This window comes from Ochotona curzoniae, unplaced genomic scaffold (genome assembly GCF_017591425.1).
Source record: "Ochotona curzoniae isolate NIBS_2020 unplaced genomic scaffold, NIBS_Ocur_1.0 contig_2294, whole genome shotgun sequence".
NCBI classification, from domain to species: domain Eukaryota; kingdom Metazoa; phylum Chordata; class Mammalia; order Lagomorpha; family Ochotonidae; genus Ochotona; species Ochotona curzoniae.
The window spans coordinates 5,070,653-5,090,163 of record NW_024465405.1 but is presented as its reverse complement, the minus strand read 5'-3'; the positions used below and the strand labels follow the sequence as shown (position 1 = coordinate 5,090,163).

Here is a 19,511-nt window from a genome sequence, read left to right as displayed (position 1 = left end):
AGGAAGGGGTGGCCGCCCAGGCCCTATCTCCGCGTGCGGGGAGCCAGGCCTTGGGCTCGCCGTCTGCTTCCAGGCAGGGTGGGTACCAGTTCTGAGAACTGGCCAGGCCTGCCAACGGTCAGCTGATGGAGGCCGTGGCGACCCTGGGGCTTGGGGCATGGTCCGGAGCAGGCTGGCATGTCCTGGCAGGGCAGGGTGGCGCTTCCTCAGAAGGCACAGGGTCTTGTGGGTAGCTGCTCAGGGCCTTGTGCTCACTGCTGGCTGCTCTGGGCCAGGCCTGCACTTTGGGGGGGGGGGGCGGGAACGTGGAAGCGGACTGATGAGAAATGTGGCCTTGTGTGGGCAGGCCTGGCCAGAAGCTGGACTCGAGGGGCTCCGATGGCCGTGCTGAGGGCAGAGAAGTGTGGGGGAGCTAGGTCCAGACTCGGGTGCTGCATGTCCAGGGCCCCTGTGACTCCTGCAGCTGCCGGGTTCACACGGAGGGTGTCAGGCTTGCCTGGGCGCACCTGCAGCTGGACAGACAGGGAGGGAGGCCAGGCCAGGGGCGCCGGCTGGTGTTCCCTGAGCTCGGAGAATAGAACTGAAGAACTGAGGCCCTCGGGACTGTCCCCAGGCGGGCCAGGGGCCACTTTGTCTTCTCAGAGATGGCATCCATTCTCCTGGGTCTCAGGGCTGCCGAATGGCACGGCTGTCCCGCGAGCCCTCCTGTAGTGGCCGGCGCCGACTGAGCTGCAGTGGCCAGCGAGGACAGTTGCGTATGGGTTTGCTCCTGCTGAGTGTGGCCTGTGGCACTTCCTAGACTTCCTGTGGGTCCCCACTCCCTTTGCTGGACAAGAGGCAGGGCCTGTGATGGCCGCTTACACCCCCAGGAGGATGGCACTGAACTGGGAGCCGCTGCGCACCGTGAGGGAGGAGCCACTGGCGTTGTCCAGGAACACGGAGGCGTACTGGCCTGTCTGCAGGGAAGGGTACTGTCAGCCAGGTCGCCTGCCCACGCTGTCCCACCGAGGAGGGCCAGGGCCCAGGCTACAGTGCCCTCTGGTTCCCATGCGTGGGAGTGAGCCTGCCCAGGACTTCTCTGGGTGGTCTGAGACTGTGGCCCAGCAGCCTGACCCCAGCCCTGGCAGATTCTGGCTGGCACTGCACTCATTGTCCCTGCCCCAGCGGCCCATCCCCCAGGGACAGCTGAGCTGTCTGGGCAGCATCCCCACAGGGCCACAGCAGCCTCACACTGCCTTCCAAGCAGCCTGGAGCCAGCCCTGGGGCAGACAGCCTCGCCCCCAGAGCTGTCGGGGGAGCTTGGGCCCCAGGTGGGCATGACTGACCAGGGTGCTTGGGCTTACCCTGGAACTGTGGCTGCGTGCAGCTCCCCTGGCTGTCTGCACTGGTGACAGCCATCTTTCCGTTAGCCCCCTGTGCCTTGTCTGAGTGCCCAACACAGGGGCTTGTCACAGGTGGGAGAGAATGTCCACTCCCTGCAATCGCAGTGGACAGCTGCCCTCCACTGCCTCACTGCCTGGGGTGGCCAGGAGCAGCATCCTCAGGAGTGAAATGTGGGCAGTGGCAGGACTGGGCGTCCTTGGCAGAGTGGGAACTGCAGCCCAGCTCCACGGGAGTCAGGCTGTGTCCTACAGCCAGAAGGGCCCCCACGGCCGTGCCCTGCAGCCAGAGGGGACTGGGGCCCCCACGCAGTGGCCCGGAGCACCTGTCCCCACAGCAGTGCCCTGCAGCCAGAGGGGGACCCCCATGCAGTAGCCCGCAGGTCTGCCCCCACAGCCACCCGTGCCCTGCAGCCAGAGGGGCCCCACGCAGTGGCCCGGAGCGCCTGTCCCCTGGCTGTGCCCAGGCCTGCACCACGTACCTTTAGATAGAGGATGCCATTGACCGAGATGGTGAAGAGCTCACCGCTGCTGTCTAAACCCACGACAGCTTCCAGTGCTCTGCCAAGACAGAAAGGGGTCAGCTCACCCCACTCCCAGCCCCCCAACACTATGCCAGGCAGAGGGCTGGGGCTTGGGATGCAGGGGGTGGCTGAGCGGGCCCGGGTGGGCGTCTCTAGCGATGGGCTGGGGTGCAGGCGGGCGGGGGGCACTCACGTGTTGCTCTGACACCGGGACTGAATGCAGATGAGCAGGCGCAGGCGGTCCCGGGGCCGTGGCGACCCCCGCCTCGGAGGCAGCGCTGCGGGGCAGGCGGGATGGCGTCACGCGGGGCTGAGGGGCGAGCGAGGAGGCGGCCCCGCACCCCCCAACGCTCCGGGTCTTACCCACGTGCAGCGTGGCGGCGAGCCCGTAGAAGCCAGCCAGGGGCGCCGTGTACTGGCCGCTGGTCAAGTTGAGGCCGGAACCGCGGTGGAAGGAGCCCTCGACTTCGGGCTGTGAGGTGCAGGACCGTGACCCCCAGCCGGGCCCCGCGTCCCCCGCGCCCCCCAGCCGGCCCCGCGCCCCGGCCCTGCGTCCACACCCCGCCTCACCAGGGAGTAGACACCCAGCTCGTGCAGCGCGCGCCGCTCCACCGAAGCGTCCCGGCGCAGGCGGCAGTGGAAGGCGGCTTCCACGCGCGGACGGGCGGCCAGCAGCGCCAGTATGTCCCCTGCCGCCACCTCCTTCTCCTCCCCAGCGGTGCTCGAGCTGGGGCTGCGCGTGGAAGGCTCGGAGACGCCTGGCACAGAGCGAACGGTGGCTGCGTGGGGACACCCTGCCCGCCTGGAGCAGGTTCTAGACTCTACAGGCGACACCCCCTCTGCCTGCGGGACCTGGGAGGCTGCAGCTGCTCCTTCCCCTCACACGTTGGCTACCAGGAAGCTCAGTGCCCCAAGTGCATCCAACACCCAATGCTCTAGTCCCCAGCCTCATCCCTCCATGGTATCCGCGGACTGAGAGACCAGTCGGAAGGGCAGCTAAGCTGGGCATGGCGGCGCTTCTTCCCCCAGGGGAAGGGGAGGAGGGAGCCATGTTGGACAGAGGCAGGGAGCTCGGCGGGGCTCCACTGGACACGATCTGAACTGGCCGCTGAGCCGGGGCAGGGCAGGGCAGGGCAGGGCACTGGCCTGCAGTCCTCGCTCAGGCTGCCCCAGCCTGGCTGGGGGATGCTGGGGGCTGCAGCCTGACCGCCCATGGGACTCACCTGACTCCAGGCCACGTGGGTGCTGGTCCGAGCACACAGGGCTGCCAAGCCTGCCCTCTTTCCCTCCCCCAAGCCTTCTCTCCAGGCTCCGACCGCCCTGGGGCCTGGCCCCCCACTCAGGGGTCATGACCCACCTCTCAGCAGTAGCCGTAACTCCTTCAGCAGGACGTCTGCAGAGGTGATGGGGCCTGGGGGGCCACGGGGGCCAGGAGGCCCAGGAGGCCCAGGAGGCCCAGGAGGCCCTGGCACGCCGGGCTGGAGCGAAAGTATAGCAGTGAGGGCCTCTCCGAGGTAGGCTGGTGGCCAGGGCGTGCCCTCCACAGTGATGAGGACAAGGCACTGCACCTGCCCAGGGGCGCAGCGGCAGCTGGGGTGGGTGGCATGGGGTGGGGCCTGGGACAGAGCGGGACTCCGAGGGGGAGGAGCCTGCAGCCCACCCTTGTCCTGGGCTTGCTGGAGGGAGGGACACTCTGGGTTGATTCTAGGGAGGTGCCCTGAGCCCCAGTCACTAAGTCCCCGCGCTGCACTTGGCTGGGTTGTAGAAGCTGCGAGAATCAGGGAGAGGCTTGAGGCAGGGCCAGTGCTGAGATGTGGGCAAGGTCACTGGGACAGCCTGGCCAGCTCAGCTGCTCTCAGGTATACACAGAGGCCAGACACCCAGGATGGGCTGCACAGCCTGGCGCCATGGCTCTTTGCCTCGGGGACGCGGGCAAGAGTTAGCACCAAGTGTCTGCTCCTTGCCCAGGACAGGTCCCAGACTGACAGTGGAAACCAGCCCACCTGGGCACCAATGGCCAGGCAAGGCCCCTTCTCAAGGCAGCCAGGGCCTTCTGGGCTGCAGGGCACACAGTGTGGGGACAGGGGGCTGTGTGACCTCCAGGGCTACAGGACAGGCAGGTGCACCCAGGCTCCCTGCCCCAGCCCTCTGTGGTCTCCAGGTGTGGCCAGGGGCTCCCACATGCCCACAGCTGCTGGCAGGGCCTCAGCTCACCTCCAGGTTCTTGGCCCTGTCCCTGCTCCTCTTCCTGTCATTAACGGTCTTCTCGTTCTGCTTCAGCAACAGCACCCAGGCAGCCCAGGGATCGATGCTGTGAGCCTGGAACACAGGCAGCCTGTCCCAGCATCTGCCAAGTGCGCAAACCCTGCCTCGGCACTCGGTGTGGACCCTGGGTGGACAGGGTGCCCCTGTCGCCACATCTCCCCTGGTGAAGCTGGAGTGGCACCAGAGGGACCCCACCCTGCACCCAGCAGTCTTCAGGAACAGGGGACATGACCCCAGCCGCCAGGATGGTGACCTTACTTGGTCCCTAGGCACCTGTGCCGTACCTGGGGTGGGGGGCAGAGGGAGCATGCAGAGACGCCCTCTGGTTCACTGAACAGTGTGTGCCTCAGGAAGCCTGGGCTGCAGGCGGGGCTGCCAGCTGGGCAGGAAAGCAGCCCAGGAAGGCCTAAATGAGGACCCTGGCACCCCATGTAGGCCCACGGCCAGCCTGACTGCCACAAGGACACAGCCAGGCCCAAGAGGACCTCCCCTGCCAGGAGGCTCTGTCTTCATCCTGTGTTGTGCAGGGCAGCAAGGGCACTGGGGACTCCGTGTGACTGCCTCGCAGTGCCCCTCAGGGCCCGAGGAGTGTCCTGGCCTCGACTTCAACCGCAGTGGCTGCTGTGGCAGACCCCAGGGAGGGGTTGAGGGGGTGTGGATGGGCACCAGGCGGCTGCCGTGGCCAACCACATCTTCCAAGAGGAGAGTTGAGGGCAGCTGTCACGGTGCACTGGGCTAAGCAGCCTTCCAAGTGCCAGCTGCTCCACTTCTGGGTCAGCTCCCTGCGTGTGCAGGCTGGGTGGCAGCGGGGCATGGCCCACGTGCTGGCGTTCCTGCCACTCGGGTGGGAGTCCTGGGAGCTTTATCCCGGCCCTGGCTACTGCAGTTACTGGAGGAGCGAACGAGAGGATGGAAGCTTTCTCTTCTCACCTCTCCCTGTTACTCTGCTTATCCAATAAGTAACTATTTGGGGCTGGCACTGAGGCCTAGTAGGCTAAACGGCCACCTCTGGAAGTGCCAGCATCCCATAGGAGTGCCAGTCCGAGTCCGAGTCCGGGCTGCTCCACTTCCCATCCAGCTCCCTGCTTGTGGCCTGAGGTCTCCCAGCACTTGGGCCATCAGTCCTGCCTCCCCAGGAGCATTGTGGGGGTGCCACATCTGCCCCACGGCCTGACCCACGCAGGACCCTCGAGGGATGCAGGGGTCCCTCCCTGCCCTCCACTCCAGCCCACAGCCTGGAGAGCAAGGGCCCAGAATAGTCACCTCAGCTCTGGCTGGCCACCAAAGGAGAAACCCGTTGCCCTAAGCCGGCAGGAGGGCCGCGGCACCGGGTCTGGCTCGCTCTCCCATGCAAGGGCGCCTCCCGACTCCGCGGCATCCGCCCCATCAGGGGAAGATCTGGCTCCCAGCCTGGGTGCAGGCTGCCCGGGCAGCGGCATCTGTGCGCAGCTGCGTCTGTCACGGGTGGAACCGCGTGGCCCGGCCCCGAGGGCCGCCAGCGCACTCTGGCCGCGGTGGGCTCCTGGGGCTCGGGGAGCTGGACGCGGGGCGCAGGGCGGGCGCTTACCAGGACGCGGGAGGGCGGCTCGGTCCCCGGCGGCGGCTCCTCCAGGGCGCGGCTCTCTGCAGGTGCGCCAGGCTCCTGGGACGGGGACGCGGAGCCCGCTGTGGCGACGGCGGCCAGCAGCCCCACGTAGACCAACAGCAGGCGGGTCCCGGGCGAGCGACGGGCTGGGGCCATGTGGGCTGCGGCTCGGGGCGCGGCGTGCCGAAACTGCCCGCTTGGGCGCCTTATAACGCGCTTGAATCGCCCGCCGCGCCCGGCGGCCGCGCGTCACCGGCCGCGCCCTCGGGCCGAGCGCCCCGCCCCCGGTGTCCCCTCCCGGTGGGGGCGGCTGGCAGGCAGGTGGGCTGGACCTGGCAGCCCGCAGCCCCTCTGGGCCAGCGCAGGAAACCCGGCCAGGACAGAGCTGCGGGTCAGGCCCCGAGGCCCCTCACCCCAAGCGCTGTGTGGCACCCTAGCAGGAAGCTGGCAGCTGGCGTGGAGCTGGAACCTGAAGCTGGCTGGAAGACTGTTGCCAGCACCGAGGCCTGAGCCCTGAGTTGAGTTTAAAACTGCCAACGGAGTGGACCCGTTTTGATTACGACAGAGATGGGGCTCCCCTCTGGCCGACGGTGCTCTTGGGTCACCAGGCCCTGCCCCTCGCCAGTGCTTAAGCTGTGTCCAACAGCCTTATTCCCAGAGTTCCTGAGACGCCAGGACTCCGAGCAGCTCGACACCCCCAGGGTGAGGGGCGCAGCACCCAGGCTGGCCAGGCGCTGCCTGCCGTGGCACGTGGCTGAAGGTGAGGCACAAGCCTGGGAGGAGCAGGTGCCAGGGTCAGGAAGCACGAAGGGGCAGAGCCACCTGGGAAGGTGAGGCTCCGTGTTCACGCCCTTGGCAGCAGCGGGGGGGCTTGAGGACTGCGACCCCACGTGGTTCCCGAAGCCAGCTCCCAGGATGGGGACCGTTGCCATGGGAAAAGCTGTTGTTTTTCCAAACAGTGATGTCACAGCCTGCCTCCAAGGGTCCAGATCAAATCGGTTCTGGTGCTGGTGCAGCTTCCTGTAACAGGACCCGCTGCTGATGTAACAGCCTGTCCCCATGCAGTGGGGGCCCCCAGGGGCTTCTGGAGTTTCCTTTGGGAGAAGAGCAGAGCTTAGCAGGAACCGCACTGCGGTGGAGGGTGCTCTGCAGTCCCCTCCTGGCTGTGGGAAGCCCGGGCGGGTCAGTGCCTGCAGCATGCCGGCATTCTCGGGCCCTTGTGTCACGACCTTGCTGGAGTTCCCAACCTCAGGGGAGGCCCTCTCGCTGTCCCCGGTAGCTGATGAGGTTATGGGAATAAAAAAGTTTCCTGAAACGGAAGGATACTGGAGCCAACTTGTTTGCCAGCTGCAGCCAGGCTGCTGCCCCGGGCATGGCGAGCCTGCGGTGCCATAGGAGCCTGAGCGTGGTCATGTATGCCCATCGAGCGGATGAGGAAGGCTGCTGGTGCTGTGGAGCTGCCCAGCCCGGCCCGGCTGCCTCAGCTGTGGGAGCGTTCCCGGCTGCGCTCTGGGTCGGCCCAGCTCGGAATGGCGCCTGAGCCCCGCGGCCCCGGCGGTCTGAGCCCCGCGGCCCCGGCGGTCTGAGCAGTATGCTGAGGCCGCCTCCCTCCTGCTGGTTGTCTCTGCCTTTGCAATGATTCATTCAAACAGGAGTCTGTCTCACCTCTCAGTTTGACACAGCGTGTGGCTCTGCGTTTTTGGTGAGAATAACATTCTTCTTTCCACTTATTTATTTGAAAATGAGCGTTCCAGCGCGCGGGGCAGAGAGCTCATCCACTCTGACATGGCTGCAACAGCCGGCCCCGGGCCAGTCCAAACCAGGGGCTTCCTCCGGCTCTCCCAGCTGGGCGCAGGGGCATCTGGGCTCTGCTTTCCCAGTACACCAGCAGGGAGCTGGACGGGAAGTGGAGCAGCCGGGCACAAAGTGATGCCTGTGGGAATGTTGGCACCACTGCTGGTGGGCTAACCTGCTGCACCACATGGCCACTCTGGAAACCGCCTTCTAAACTGTGTCTGTGGTCATATGTCCCCAGCCCGTGACCCGGGGCATCTCCAGTGTGCACTGCAGTGCTGGCCCGTCAGGACCCTGTCGTCAGCCCCGCCTGCCAGCCTGCTGGCCCCCATGGACAGGCGACAGTGGTGACGCTAAGGAGCAGGGTCCCACATGGCACGGGCCCTGGAGCCATTGTCACGGTGGCCCTGTCCCTGCCTTGTGGGCGGATTCCAGCCCAGGGGGCTTCAAGAAGCTCCCAGGGAGTAAAGTCAGGGCTGGGCCTCTCCCGCAGCGGGGCTAGGTGCCAGGCACTGGTCCCCGGCCCAGCTTCCCGCTAAGCGACTTCCTGGGAGGTGTGCACTGCTCCCAGCCCAGGGCACCGTGGCCATCTGCCGATGAACCAGCCGGTGGGTGTCCTCTGAGTCTCTCACTGCCTCTCACGTTGATTGTTTAAAAAAAAAGAGTTATTAATTTGAAATAGAAAAGTTAAAAAAAAAAACATAGGGTTACTCTCCATTGTCCCAGCTTTGTTCCTTTTTGTACTGTTCACCCTAGATTTGTATCTGGGAATCCACACAGAGCAGACTGTAGGCCAAAGTGACCGGCAGTGCTTGGACCTGGTGGCTGGGTCTGGGATGAGCAGCACCTGCGTGAGAGGTAGCATGGAATTTTCTTGGGAATGTTGCAAGAGAGGCTTTCCCTTCTCTGACATCCAGTTTGAAAGCCTGTGGGGAGATGATTCAGCCACTTTGCTACCACAGTGGAAATTCCTGAAACTTCTTAAGTCGTATTGTTGAGCCTCAGAATGAAAACAAAACAGTAGACCCCGGCATGGTGGCGCAGTGGTTAAGGTCCTCGCCTTGCACACCCGGGATCCATATAGACGCCGGTTCTAATCCTGGCGGCCCCGCTTCCCATCCAGCTCCCTGCCTGTGGCCCGGGAAAGCAGTTGAGCCTGCACCCGCGTGGGAGACCCGGAAGAGGCTCCTGGCTTCGAATCGGCATAGCATCGGCCTGTTGCGCTCACTTGGGGAGTGACTCATCGGACGGAAGATCTTCCTCTCTGTCTCTCCTCCTCTCTGTATATCCGCCTTTCCAATAAAAATTTAAAAAATAAAAATCTAAAAAAAACCAAACAAACAAAGCAGTAACAGGAAGATCTGATGGATGAAGAAAAATTAGGTCTTGACAACATTTGAGCCCAAAATTTATCTCTGTTGGCATCTTTGTGTTGGAATGTTTCTGAAACTAATAAATACATTTGACCTTTTAAAAAAAAGTTATTTATTTATTTTATTTGAAAGGCAAATTTGTAGACAAAAGGAGAGGCAGAAAGATCTTCCATCTGCTGGTTCATTGGAACTGAGTCAATCTGAAGCCAGGAGCCAGGAGCCTTTTCTGGGTCTCTCACGTAGGGGCAGGGTCCCCAGCACTCGAGCCGTCTGCTGCTTTCCCAGGCCCCAAGCGGGGCTGGATCGGGAGAGGACGTGAGCTGGCGTCCATACGGCATCCTGATGCTTGCAAGTGTAGGGTCAGCCTGTTGAGCCATAGCACAGGCCCCTCTCAAGTTAACTTTTAAAAAATGTCTTAAAATTAAGTTTGTTAAGCTACACTCGGGGCTGGTGTTGGAGTGTGATGGGCTTAGCTGATGCCTGCGGTGCTGGTGTGGGTCCCGGCCCAGCTCCCTGCCAGTGCGCCTGGGAGAGCAGAGGACCCAGTCTCGGGTCCCTGTGCCTGTGGAGACCCAGCTTAAGTCCAGTCATTTGGACGCTTTGGAAGGGAGTCGATGTATGACTTCTCGGTCACTTTTTAAAACAGATACAAATAATTCTTAAAAATAATCATGGATTTTAAAATACTCTGTACCAGAGTAAACCTAGCTGTAAGTCTCATGGGCCTTTCCTGGTGCTGTTGTACTTTCAGCTGGGTCAGCTGGTCGACCTCCAGCGGGGTCAGTCTACGTAGATGGTAGGGAACAGCCTGCCCAGCTGCCCATGGTGACAGCCACACGAGGGCCTGGCCCCACCAGGCCTGTATGGGGAGGGTGCTCAGCCACGAGGAGTCCTGCTGAGAGAAGCGGCTGGCAGCATCGCTGCACGGGGGACCTACTCCTGGGGCTCTGGTGCTTGGTGAATGTGGGGTGTGCCCAGGGTGCCCTGGCCCCCCTCATGGGAGTGACGCTGTGCACCCATGTGGCCTGCTGAGCCCCCAGTCCCATCTGTGACTTGACAGCTAGGGCTCCTGCTGTGTCCCGAGGCTGCCCACCCCACTTGCTGGAACCCTGTGTCAGTACCAAGCCCAGTGGCCAAGGCTGGGCTGGCCTAGAGCCAGGAGCTTCTTCCAGGTCTCCCATGTGGGCACAGGGACCCAAGCACTTGGGCCAGCCTCTGCTGCTTTCCCAGGCCACAGACAGGGAACTGGGTGGGAAGTGAAGCTGCTGGGAATTCAAATGGTTGCCCACATGAGATGCTGGCACCACAGGCAGAGACTTAACATGATATGCCACTATGCCTGGAGGCAGAGACAGAGGAAGCCCTGGGCTGTCTGTGGCTGGTGTAACCCTGGGCATGGGTGCCTACCAGCCCCGGGACACGAAGGTGTGAGCTGGAGCCCTTCGGGGAGCCCTGCGGGGGGCTGGGCATCTAGGTGTGGCCCCTGCCTTGGGGACTGGCCCTGCACCCACCCACCCCAGGGCATAGATGGGCCCTCCCCACGCTTGGCGGAGCTCTCCCCTGCCGCTAGAAGCCCTGACTCCTTCCTGGGAGCTCCATGACCCCTCAGGTCTCCCCAGGAAACGGCGTGTGAAGAGTGGGCAGGGTGAGGCTGGCGGGAGGGCGCCAGGGCTCCAGGGCCGCCGGGCCTTTGCTGACTGGCCACCCGATGCTGGAGCAGAAGCAGCGGGAGCGGCTTGCAGTATTCCCTCTGAAAAAATGTTTATTTGAGAGGAAGATGAGAGCGTGGACATGCTGGGGGCTCCATCCGGGTCTCTGGCAACAGGGCAGCAGGGCGGCCGCAGCCATGCTGGTCACGCTGCACAGCACCCTGGACGCTGTCTTCTCTCAGGAGGCTGCTGGGGGTGCCTGTCGCTGGGGGAGACTCGTCTGTGTCCTGATCCAGGCCTGCTGGTGTCCCCTGCTGCCCAGAGCCCAGTGGTGCCCTGGAGGGGCATTGGCTGCAGGAGGCCCAGGACGGCAGGGGCCACCCGGGACACCCTGCTAGTGCTCCTGGGCGGGCCTGAAGGGCTGCGTCCACTTGGCGACATCCAGGAAGACGGCCGAGGCCCCGTGGTAGAGCCAGAGGCGGGGCAGGGCGCCGTGGCGGGTCCAGGAGTCACGCACGGTGTCGTAGGCTTCCATCTCCACGTGGTACTCTCCGTCCATGCCCTGCCAGCGGCCGCCGGTCACGTACAGCGCGTCGCCCAGCGGCACCAGTGCGCCGTTCTCGTGCAGGCTGTGCTGAGACTGCACCTGGACGTGGTCAGTGGTCAGCGACCCCAGCAGGCAGGGGCAGGGGGACAGCCTGACCCCACGTCCTGGCCAGGGTACCCCCAGGAGCCTTCCCGAGAGTCTCCCTTCAGTGCCCAGACCCAGGATGCACCTATAGTTCCTGGAGTCAGCGGACGCAAGGCAATATCCACTGAGCCTGGGCTAACCCTCAGCCTCAGCAGGGATGGAGGGTAGGACCCCCAAGGACACTTGGGGGGACCCTCGCTGTACCCATGCCCCCTGGAGAGTCCGGGCAGGGGTGAGAGCATGTGGGGCCTGCCGGGGTGTCCAACCAGGGACAGCAAAGGCAGCTGCCCCCCAGGCCCGGAGGGGGCTCCCGGGGAGTCCCACGCCACAGCTGGCAGAGCCCAGCCTGCACCTGCTCCCCGATGTAATGGGGCCTTTGGGTCAGCCAAGTGCTGACGTCAGGGGACAGCTGCCTTCAGCAGTGCTCGGCGGGGGACCCTAGGGCGCCTCCCCCTTCCCTGGGGCGGAGACAGGCGGGGTGACCATGCGCCAGGCTGGCCTCTCTGCCCTTCGCCAGCCTGATGGCCAGAATGGGGGGTCAGTGGGAGTGGGCTGCGGGGTGCCCTCTCTCTGCCTCCTGGCCAGTTGAGGCACCCACTGGGGCACCTGAGCCCAGCTGTGCCACACCCTCCCCCGAGGACAGGCCAGGAAGCTGGCCTCGGGGGGGGGGCAGGCGGAGGGGCCTCACCTTCTGCCACAGGTTAGCCCCCGGGTCGTACGCGTACACCTTCTTGGTGTTGTCCCCGATGAGGTACAGCGCCCCGTGCAGGGCGGCGCAGCGAGGTGACGACAAGTACTTGGGCAGAAAGGGGGAGGCGATCACACTCCAGGCGTCTGCAGGGTCGCCGGGCACAGGGTCACCTTCAGCACCAGGCCAGGGGTATCCCCTCCCGTCCCTATCCTGCGACCCCCATCTGAGACCTCCCCCACCCGCCTGGGACCTCCCGCCCACCTGTGACTGGGTTGTAGCACTGCAGGGCCAGCGCGTTGTACTTGCAGGCGCTGGAGCCCACCAGGTACAGACGGCCACGGCAGCCGGCGGCGGAGAAGTTGCTGACATACTTGAGGGCTGGGCTGACTGGCGTCCAGCTGTCCGTGAAGGGGTCATAGCTCTCCACCTCCACCACGTCCAGCGTGGTGCCTGTGGGGAGTCCAGGGCCTCAGCATGGTGGGGGCTGAGCTGGGGGAGGGGTTGCTCTGGAAACACAGGGTCCAGAACCTCACGGGCAGCGAGAGGACAGGGTGCTCCCGAGGTGGTGCCTGCTCCAGAAGGGTGTAGGGGCTGGGCACCTTGGGAGGGACACCGGCTCCAGGGCGGAGTCAGGGTCTGGAGGTGCCAGGGACAGGCACCCGTCCCCGGGGCTAGGGTCACGACGGAGCCACGTCCTGTGACGGCGTGCCCTGAGTCAGGTGCAGCCTCTGAGGGGGCACAGCCGTCCTTGCCAGCCTGCTTGGGGTGGGGTGCAGTGGTGGGGAGCGGGCCTCACCTCCAATGGCGTAGATCTCCCCGTTGAGCGCGGCGCTGGCATGGTTGGTGCGCGCCTTCTGCATGGGCGCCACGGCCTTCCAGGCCGCCTCCTTCAGTGGGAAGCACCAGGCCTGGGTGGTCGACCAGGTGTCCGTCTTGGTGCCCCGTGAGCCACCTGTGGGAGCGGGTCTGTCCATGGGGCTGTGCCCAGCGCATGCAGACTCCACGCCCTCCCTCCTGGCCAGGCCACTGGGTGGGAAGTGGGGACGGGGATGGTCCCTAGGGGGAGAGATGCCAGACCCCTCATCCACAAACAGGGCCATGGCAGTGCGGGTGTGAGCCAGCCCTCTTCCAGGCCCTGACAGCTCCCAGGGCTTTCTTAAAAATATATTTATTTATATTGGACAATCAGATATACAGAGAGGAAGATCTTTTGTCTGCTGATTCAGTTCCCAAGTGGCCACAACGGCCGGAGCTGAGCTGATCTGAAGCCAGGAACCCGAAATCTCTTCCAGGTCTCCTACGTGGGTGCAGGGTTCCAGGGCTTTGGCCCGTCCTTGGCTGCTTTCCCAGGCCACAGACAGGGAGCTAGATGGGAAATGGAGCAGCTGGGACTCGAACCAGCGCACATATGGGATCGTGGGGGCGTTCACAGTGAAGGCTTTAGTCTCTAGGCTACCGTGCCGGGCCCAGCTCCCTGGGTTTAAATGCCCTCCCGTGCATGGACTCTGTGGAGCCGGGGTGCTCGGCCTCCCCACCACCCCCACGCCTGCCGTGCGCACCTGTGACATAGATGTGGTTGTGCAGAGCTGCCAGCGAGAAGCCCCACTTGTGGTAGTCAGGGAAGTCGGGCAGCGCCATCCAGCGGCCTGACATGAGAGAGCGGGGCTCAGGGCTCTGCACAGGCTGGGCCTGAACAACCCCAGCGGGGATCTCACAGGGACCCCAAGAGCGTGGATGCCATCCTCGCTGCTCAGGGATGACGTGTGTCCCACACAGGCACGGCTCAGTGGCTTGGGGCTGTGCCATCACAGGGACCAGCCAGGCTCACCTTCGTGTGGGGTAAACTGAGGCAAGAGAGGAAGTGCTGAAGCCGATGAGGCCTGGGTGTGGGAACCAAGCATGGCAGCACTGGCGGGCTGTGACCGAGGGGCCTGGGCTGGCACCAGGTGTCCCCGTGACTCATGTGTGTGTCACCCCAGATCAGAGGTACAGCTGTCACTGCTGACGTCAGCCCCTGCTCCGGGATGCAGGCCAGACAGCACAGCGCCCCAACCCTGGGAGCGACCCCGGGGCTCCCTCCTCTCACCGGGGCTGCCCTGGTCCCCACACCCCCTCGGCTCCCAGCTGTGCTGGTGGCACCAGGAGCCGCTTCCACCGAGAGCAAGGGAGTGACCCTCCGAGACACAGGCTCAGCACACACTGAGTTGCCTGCACCTCACTCCCCAAGCAGTGCCACCTGCCACAGAACACAAAGCAGGCCAAGGGCTCTCTCGTCTTGTGCACCTGCCAGCTGGGCCCCAAGGAGGGACAGCGGGAGGAAGGCAGCAGGGTGTGCTGGGGCTGGGGAGGGCTACTCACGGGCTTTGGTGTCGTAAAAGGCGAAGTTCCCAGAGCGGGGAGCGGGCTCCTCCCCGCCCTCCTCGTCCTCCTCCAAAGCCCGTCCACCGACCACCACCAGCACCTCCTCTAGTCTCTGTGGAAGGACGGCCAGTGCCTGGGGACAGGAGGACAGGTCAGTGTGGCCAGAGACTGTCCCCCCAGCAGAGGGTCTGTGTGTGTCCTCGTGCGTCGGGCCCCCAGATGGGGTGGGTGTGCACCTGTGCATGCCAGCCTTGCCACACAGCAGGAGGCCATGCAGGGAGAAGCCCCCAGCCAGCTCCAGCCCTCACCTGGCTGGGCCTGGGCTTCTGTCCGCCATGGAGGCCACTCCCAGCCTGAGCTAGGGAGCCCCGAGAGGCTGCCTGCAGACGGGCCCGCAGTCCCTGGCACAGCCTCAGCCTGCCGAGTCTCGGATGGCTTCCTCTTCCTTCTTCCTGGATTCTCTTCTCTCCTCCATCCCTCCCCAGGGGGCCCAACACAGAGACCACCCCCTCCAGGCTGCTCCCACAGAGACCGCCCTGCCCAGGGGGCCCAACACAGAGGCTGCCCCCTCCAGGCTGCTCCCACAGAGACCGCCCCCTCCAGGCTGCTCACACAGAGACCGCCTCCTCCAGGCTGCTCACACAGAGACCGCCCCCTCCAGGCTGCTCCCACAGAGGCCGCCCCCTCCAGGCTGCTCACACAGAGGCCGCCCTGCCCAGGGGGCCCAGCACAGAGACCGCTCCGTCCAGGCTGGCCAGCACAGAGGCCACCCCATTCAGAGGTCCCACACAGAGGCTGCCCCGTCCAGGCTGGCCATTTTGCACAGCCTTGGTTGGCTTGCAGACTGCAGGGGTGACTGGCATACCTCACAGGTGATGGGCTGCTGTGGTAGGGGGTGCTGTGAGGTCAGGGGTCACCTCCAGGATGCCATGTGTTACCCCTGACTCCTATGCAGGCAGGGCTCTGGGCTTCTCTGCCTGCCTCACACGGCCGGGGCCCCTGACTCACCTCCCCATGGGCTCGGGTCAGCACGGCGCGGCATGCCTCCGACCCCTGGATCAGTGGCTCTGTGGCCAGCAGGTGCTGCACGCAGGACCTGGGCACAGTGTCCAGGTCCACGAGGCTGAGCAGCTCGGGCAGGTGAGTGGCACGGGCCTGAGGGTCGTGGCGCACCCAGCGCAGCAGGGCCTCAAGGCGGCTCTGCTCAGGCTGTGCTTGCAGCAGATCGCTGGCCAGGCAGGTGGTCAGCCGGTCACGGGACAGCTGCAGGAACTCGTCCTCACGGGCCACAGCCTCAAAGTTCTCTCGCAGGAAGGCCCAGGCCTTGGCGGCCACGCCCAGCAGCCCCTGCTGCTCCCCGAACTCACAGATGCCCAGGCAGTTGGTGGCATCCAGCTGTTGCTGCAGGTAGCGGCCACACGCCTGCTGCACAGCCGGGAAGTGGAGGCGTGCGGCCGTGCGGGTCAGCACCTCCACGTTGGCCTGCGTGATGGTCAGCCGGCCTGTGTACACAAAGTCCACCAGCTGCCCCACCACAGCCGGCTCCACGTCCCGCAGCTCCACGCGGGCTGAGAAGCTCTCTGCAAAGTCGCCTGCGAACATGGCATGGAAGTAGGGACTGCTGAGGGCCAGCAGGCCGCGGTGGCAGGGCAGCTCCCGGCCGCCCACCAGCAGCGTGACATCTGCCAGCTTGGGCTGCGAGCGCAGCCGCTGGAGGCCGGCCAGCATATCCTGTGCATGTGAGGGCAGCTGGAAGTCCAGGTCGTCCACGTGGCGCACCATGGGGCTGCTGCCAGGGGCGCCCGGCTCCTTGGAGAAAAGAGGGCAGCGTCGGCCTGCGGCCCGTCCACCTCCCACCCCCCCCAGGGCCCTCTGTGAGGTCCGGCTGCCCCGTCCCCTGAGAAGGTATGAGACCTGCTCCCAGCCGGCCGGAGGTCTGGGCAGGGCCCCACAGCCGAGGCCCTGGGCAGGGGACCCGGGGCTCCCCACACAGAGAGGCCTCTTTTGTCTCATATGCCACTTGCTCTGGCTTTTCTAATTGACTAAATGCCATTTCCCTAACCCTACTGTGACCTTGCTGGGTGACCCTGGGGAGCCACCCACCCCTATCCCAAGGTTCCCCATTTCCTCATCTGCTGATGGCTGGGGTATTGGGGGCTAAGTGTTGGTCACACAGGTGTCATTGTCATTCCTGTTACAGGGAAGCTGGACACTGAACCCAGAGCCAGGCTTGGAGGGGGCAGCTGTGCACGCCTGTTAGGGATGCAGCTTAAGGCAACTTCCAGAGGGAGAGGCCACCTCACCTCCCTTCATGTTGGGCACCCATGGGCCTGTCTGGCTATGCGTGTGCGTGCGTGCCCCACTCTGTGCTGCCCTGGAAATCACCCCAGATCCTGACAGCAGATAAAGCTGCCTGCGGAGAGGTGGCCTGCTCACCAGGGGGCGCCGTGGAGCCCACAGAGGGTAGGGAGAGAGTGGCAGCAAAATGGCCTCAGTCCATGTCAGAGCCGGGGGACCCTGCGGCAGGGCAGGGGTGGCGCTCGAAGCCCTTCCACTTCCCCACCCATCCCACACGGGCACCCGAGGCACCCATTCGAGGCGCCCACTCGAGCTTGGGCAGTGCCACAGCCAGAGTGTCCACCACGTCTGGCGGGAGAGCTCGGCTTGCACCTGTCAGGCCAGGCCAGTGGCTGTCCCCAGCCACCACCCGCCTGCCTCACATTCCTGGCATTCCTGCTTTTCTGGGAGGCAACAGTGGCAGGTCCAGCCAGACCTCCTACCCTAGGGCCCCTACATAGGAGAGGAGGGGGCTTCCGCGGGTCTCACGTGCCCACCCCACCCCCACCTGGGTCCTGCTTAGCTGGAAGTGAGGGGGAGCGAGGCCCAGACCCTGACCCTGCTCAGACCAGGACTGGCCAGTGCGGCCTTCGCTGCTGACTGAGGCCTGGGCTGGCTGAACCAGAGGGAACCCCAGAGCAAACATGCCTGCTGATCCCCCGTCCCTTCCAGAGCTGGGCTGGGCCTGGGTGCTCTCTCCGACAGGTTCAGGCCAGATCCCCAAGCCCCTCGGCGCAGCCCACCCTCTCTCGTGCCCTCGTCCTTGACCCCCCACCCCCTCTGGTGTCCTCGGACAGTACCTCTCCTGGGGCTTGGAGAGCTTGTTGCTGAGAGCAGACCCTTGGGTTGGCTGGCCAGCGAGAACTGCGAGCTGAGCGCAGGGCCTGTGGGCTGGGCAGCCACGTGGGGCACCAGGGGCTATTTTTAACCGCTGCGTGCTTTGGGGAGGCAAGGGGAGGAGAGAGGTGAGGCTCCACCCAGGCTGCCTGCCTTGAAGGCTCTCTGCCCACTGGCGTCCTAACCGGGGGTGGCCAGAGGCCTTCTGGTGTCCTCAGGTTGGACAGTTGGGTCTGTGCTGGGGTGCCTTGGCAGTGCAGGTGCCAGTGGCGTGGTTGGTATCGGGGTTCTTGGGTCGAGTGGGGAGTGGCTGCAGCACTGGATGACCATGGTCTCTGGAAGCTGGGGGTCGTGGTCATGGGGCACAGCTGGGCACATGGGGTGCCCAGGGCAGTGAGGAGGCTCCCTGGCTTCCACTTTCAGTCTGGAGAAGGGGGTGCCATCCCTAGCCATTTGGCCCCACTGCTGCCCAGAGTCCGCGTGGGACGGACGTGTCAGCCGGCGAGGAAATGGGGTCATCTATAAATACGGCCGCCAGCTCTGAATGCGGCTGGCGGGCGCCTCTGGGCACAGAGGCCTCTCCCACTGTGCCCACTGCTAGGTGAAGGAGGCTGGGAGTGTCCTGTCCTGCTGTGGCCTCCCAATGCCTCCGAGAGCTGCTTGTATTCCCGGTAGAGTTGGGTCGTTTTTCTGGTGTGTGGATCTGTCTCACAGGGCTGCTGTCCCTACTTGCCCTGCCAGCCTAGGGGCCCCCTCCCAGGTGGTGCTGTCCTCATGTGTGTGCCCCTGGCCAGTTGCTGCCTGCCTCCCAGCCTAGCACTGCCCCTTCCCCTGCTGCTAAGCTCAGGCCGTCCCCCAGCCCCAACCTCTGAGACACTCGTGCCCCCCTCCCAGGACCATTACGGGCAGGACGCTGCAACGGGGCCTGCAGGTGATTGGCTTCCTCAGTGTCCTTGGTGCTGGCAAGACACAAAGGGTTAATGCATGTGTGGGCCAAGGGGACATGCAGAAGGGGACCCTGGTGACAGGCTGGGCGCTGGCCCAGCGCTGTGCCAAGCATGCGCACCTGGCGCCAGCCCTCGGAGACAGGAGGCCCAGCGCTTTGGGTGACTGGCGGCTGGGAAACCCAATCCCCGGGCCTCAGATGGGCTCCTCGCCCACAGCGGCTCCCAAGCAGGGCGAGTTTTGAAAATACCTTGGCAAATCAAATGCAGAAATCACCAGAGAGCGGCAAGGGCCGTGACCCTGCCAGGGCCTCTGTGTCCTTCACTCTGCTCAGAATTAGAACTGCTCTGTGTGCTTGTGTGTGTGGGGGTTCCCGTGTGTGTGCACGCCCACGTGTGTGCGCAAGCAGGTCCCCCTTGGTCAAGTGACCGCGTGCTGTGGCCAGCGTGTGAAACCCGCTCCTGCGCTTCGCCCAGGGTGGGTGTGGCTCAGTGGACAAAGCCGACGCTCCGCCAGCCGCCTCAAAGACGGCCTTCTGTTGTGAGAGAGGTGGCGTCTTCTCGGCAGTCATTGTCCCAGACCTGTCCGGCTGTGACATCCCACTGTGTGGGCCTGGAGGACTCCTGGCTAGGGACATCAGTCCTAGGCCGGCCTGAGCTGGCAGGTACGAGGATGGCCTGGGGTGCAGTTGGGGACCGTGGTGAGCAGACTGGCGGCACGCCCTGGCCTCAGCCTGCCCTGGCCTCACCCCTCCCTGGCCGCAGCCCGCCCTGGCCTCAGCCTGTCCTGGCCGCAGGGTCTCCTCCTGCCCCTGAGAGGCTTGTGGGGTGCAGGGAGCCACAGGCTGTCTTTCTCTCCGTGGAAAGGTGGAGCAGTTTCAAAGGTTTATGGAAATACGCGAGTAGGAATCAGTTTACTTTGGTGCAAACAGTTGAAATCCAGGCACAGCTTTCGCTTGCACAGTACCCACCCTGGCCCACCCCTCCACTCTCACTGCCTCATCCCGACTCTCTGGAAGCTGCAGCTCCTCTGTGTGGACGGGGAGGGCTCAGCACCCGCAGCTCAGCGCACCCCAGGGGG

General features: G+C 64.6%; 2 protein-coding genes across 2 annotated transcripts; both read right to left on the bottom strand.

The window, feature by feature from the left end:
• Window positions 1-857: 857 nt before the first annotated feature.
• Window positions 858-5,909, bottom strand: ERFE (erythroferrone). Its single transcript, XM_040972436.1, has 8 exons — window positions 5,736-5,909; window positions 4,118-4,222; window positions 3,261-3,381; window positions 2,474-2,661; window positions 2,267-2,375; window positions 2,097-2,181; window positions 1,862-1,940; window positions 858-956 (listed from the first exon to the last, which is right to left on the bottom strand). The coding sequence occupies exons 1-8, from the start codon at window positions 5,907-5,909 to the stop codon at window positions 858-860; spliced, it is 960 nt and encodes a 319-aa protein (XP_040828370.1).
• A 5,054-nt stretch (window positions 5,910-10,963) lies between these two features.
• On the bottom strand, window positions 10,964-16,094 carry KLHL30 (kelch like family member 30). The gene is made up of 7 exons (XM_040972361.1): window positions 15,321-16,094; window positions 14,310-14,445; window positions 13,511-13,597; window positions 12,748-12,903; window positions 12,213-12,401; window positions 11,949-12,094; window positions 10,964-11,215 (listed from the first exon to the last, which is right to left on the bottom strand). Exons 1-7 carry the CDS (start codon window positions 16,092-16,094, stop codon window positions 10,964-10,966), a joined length of 1,740 nt encoding a protein of 579 aa, XP_040828295.1.
• Between the last annotated feature and the right edge of the window lie 3,417 nt (window positions 16,095-19,511).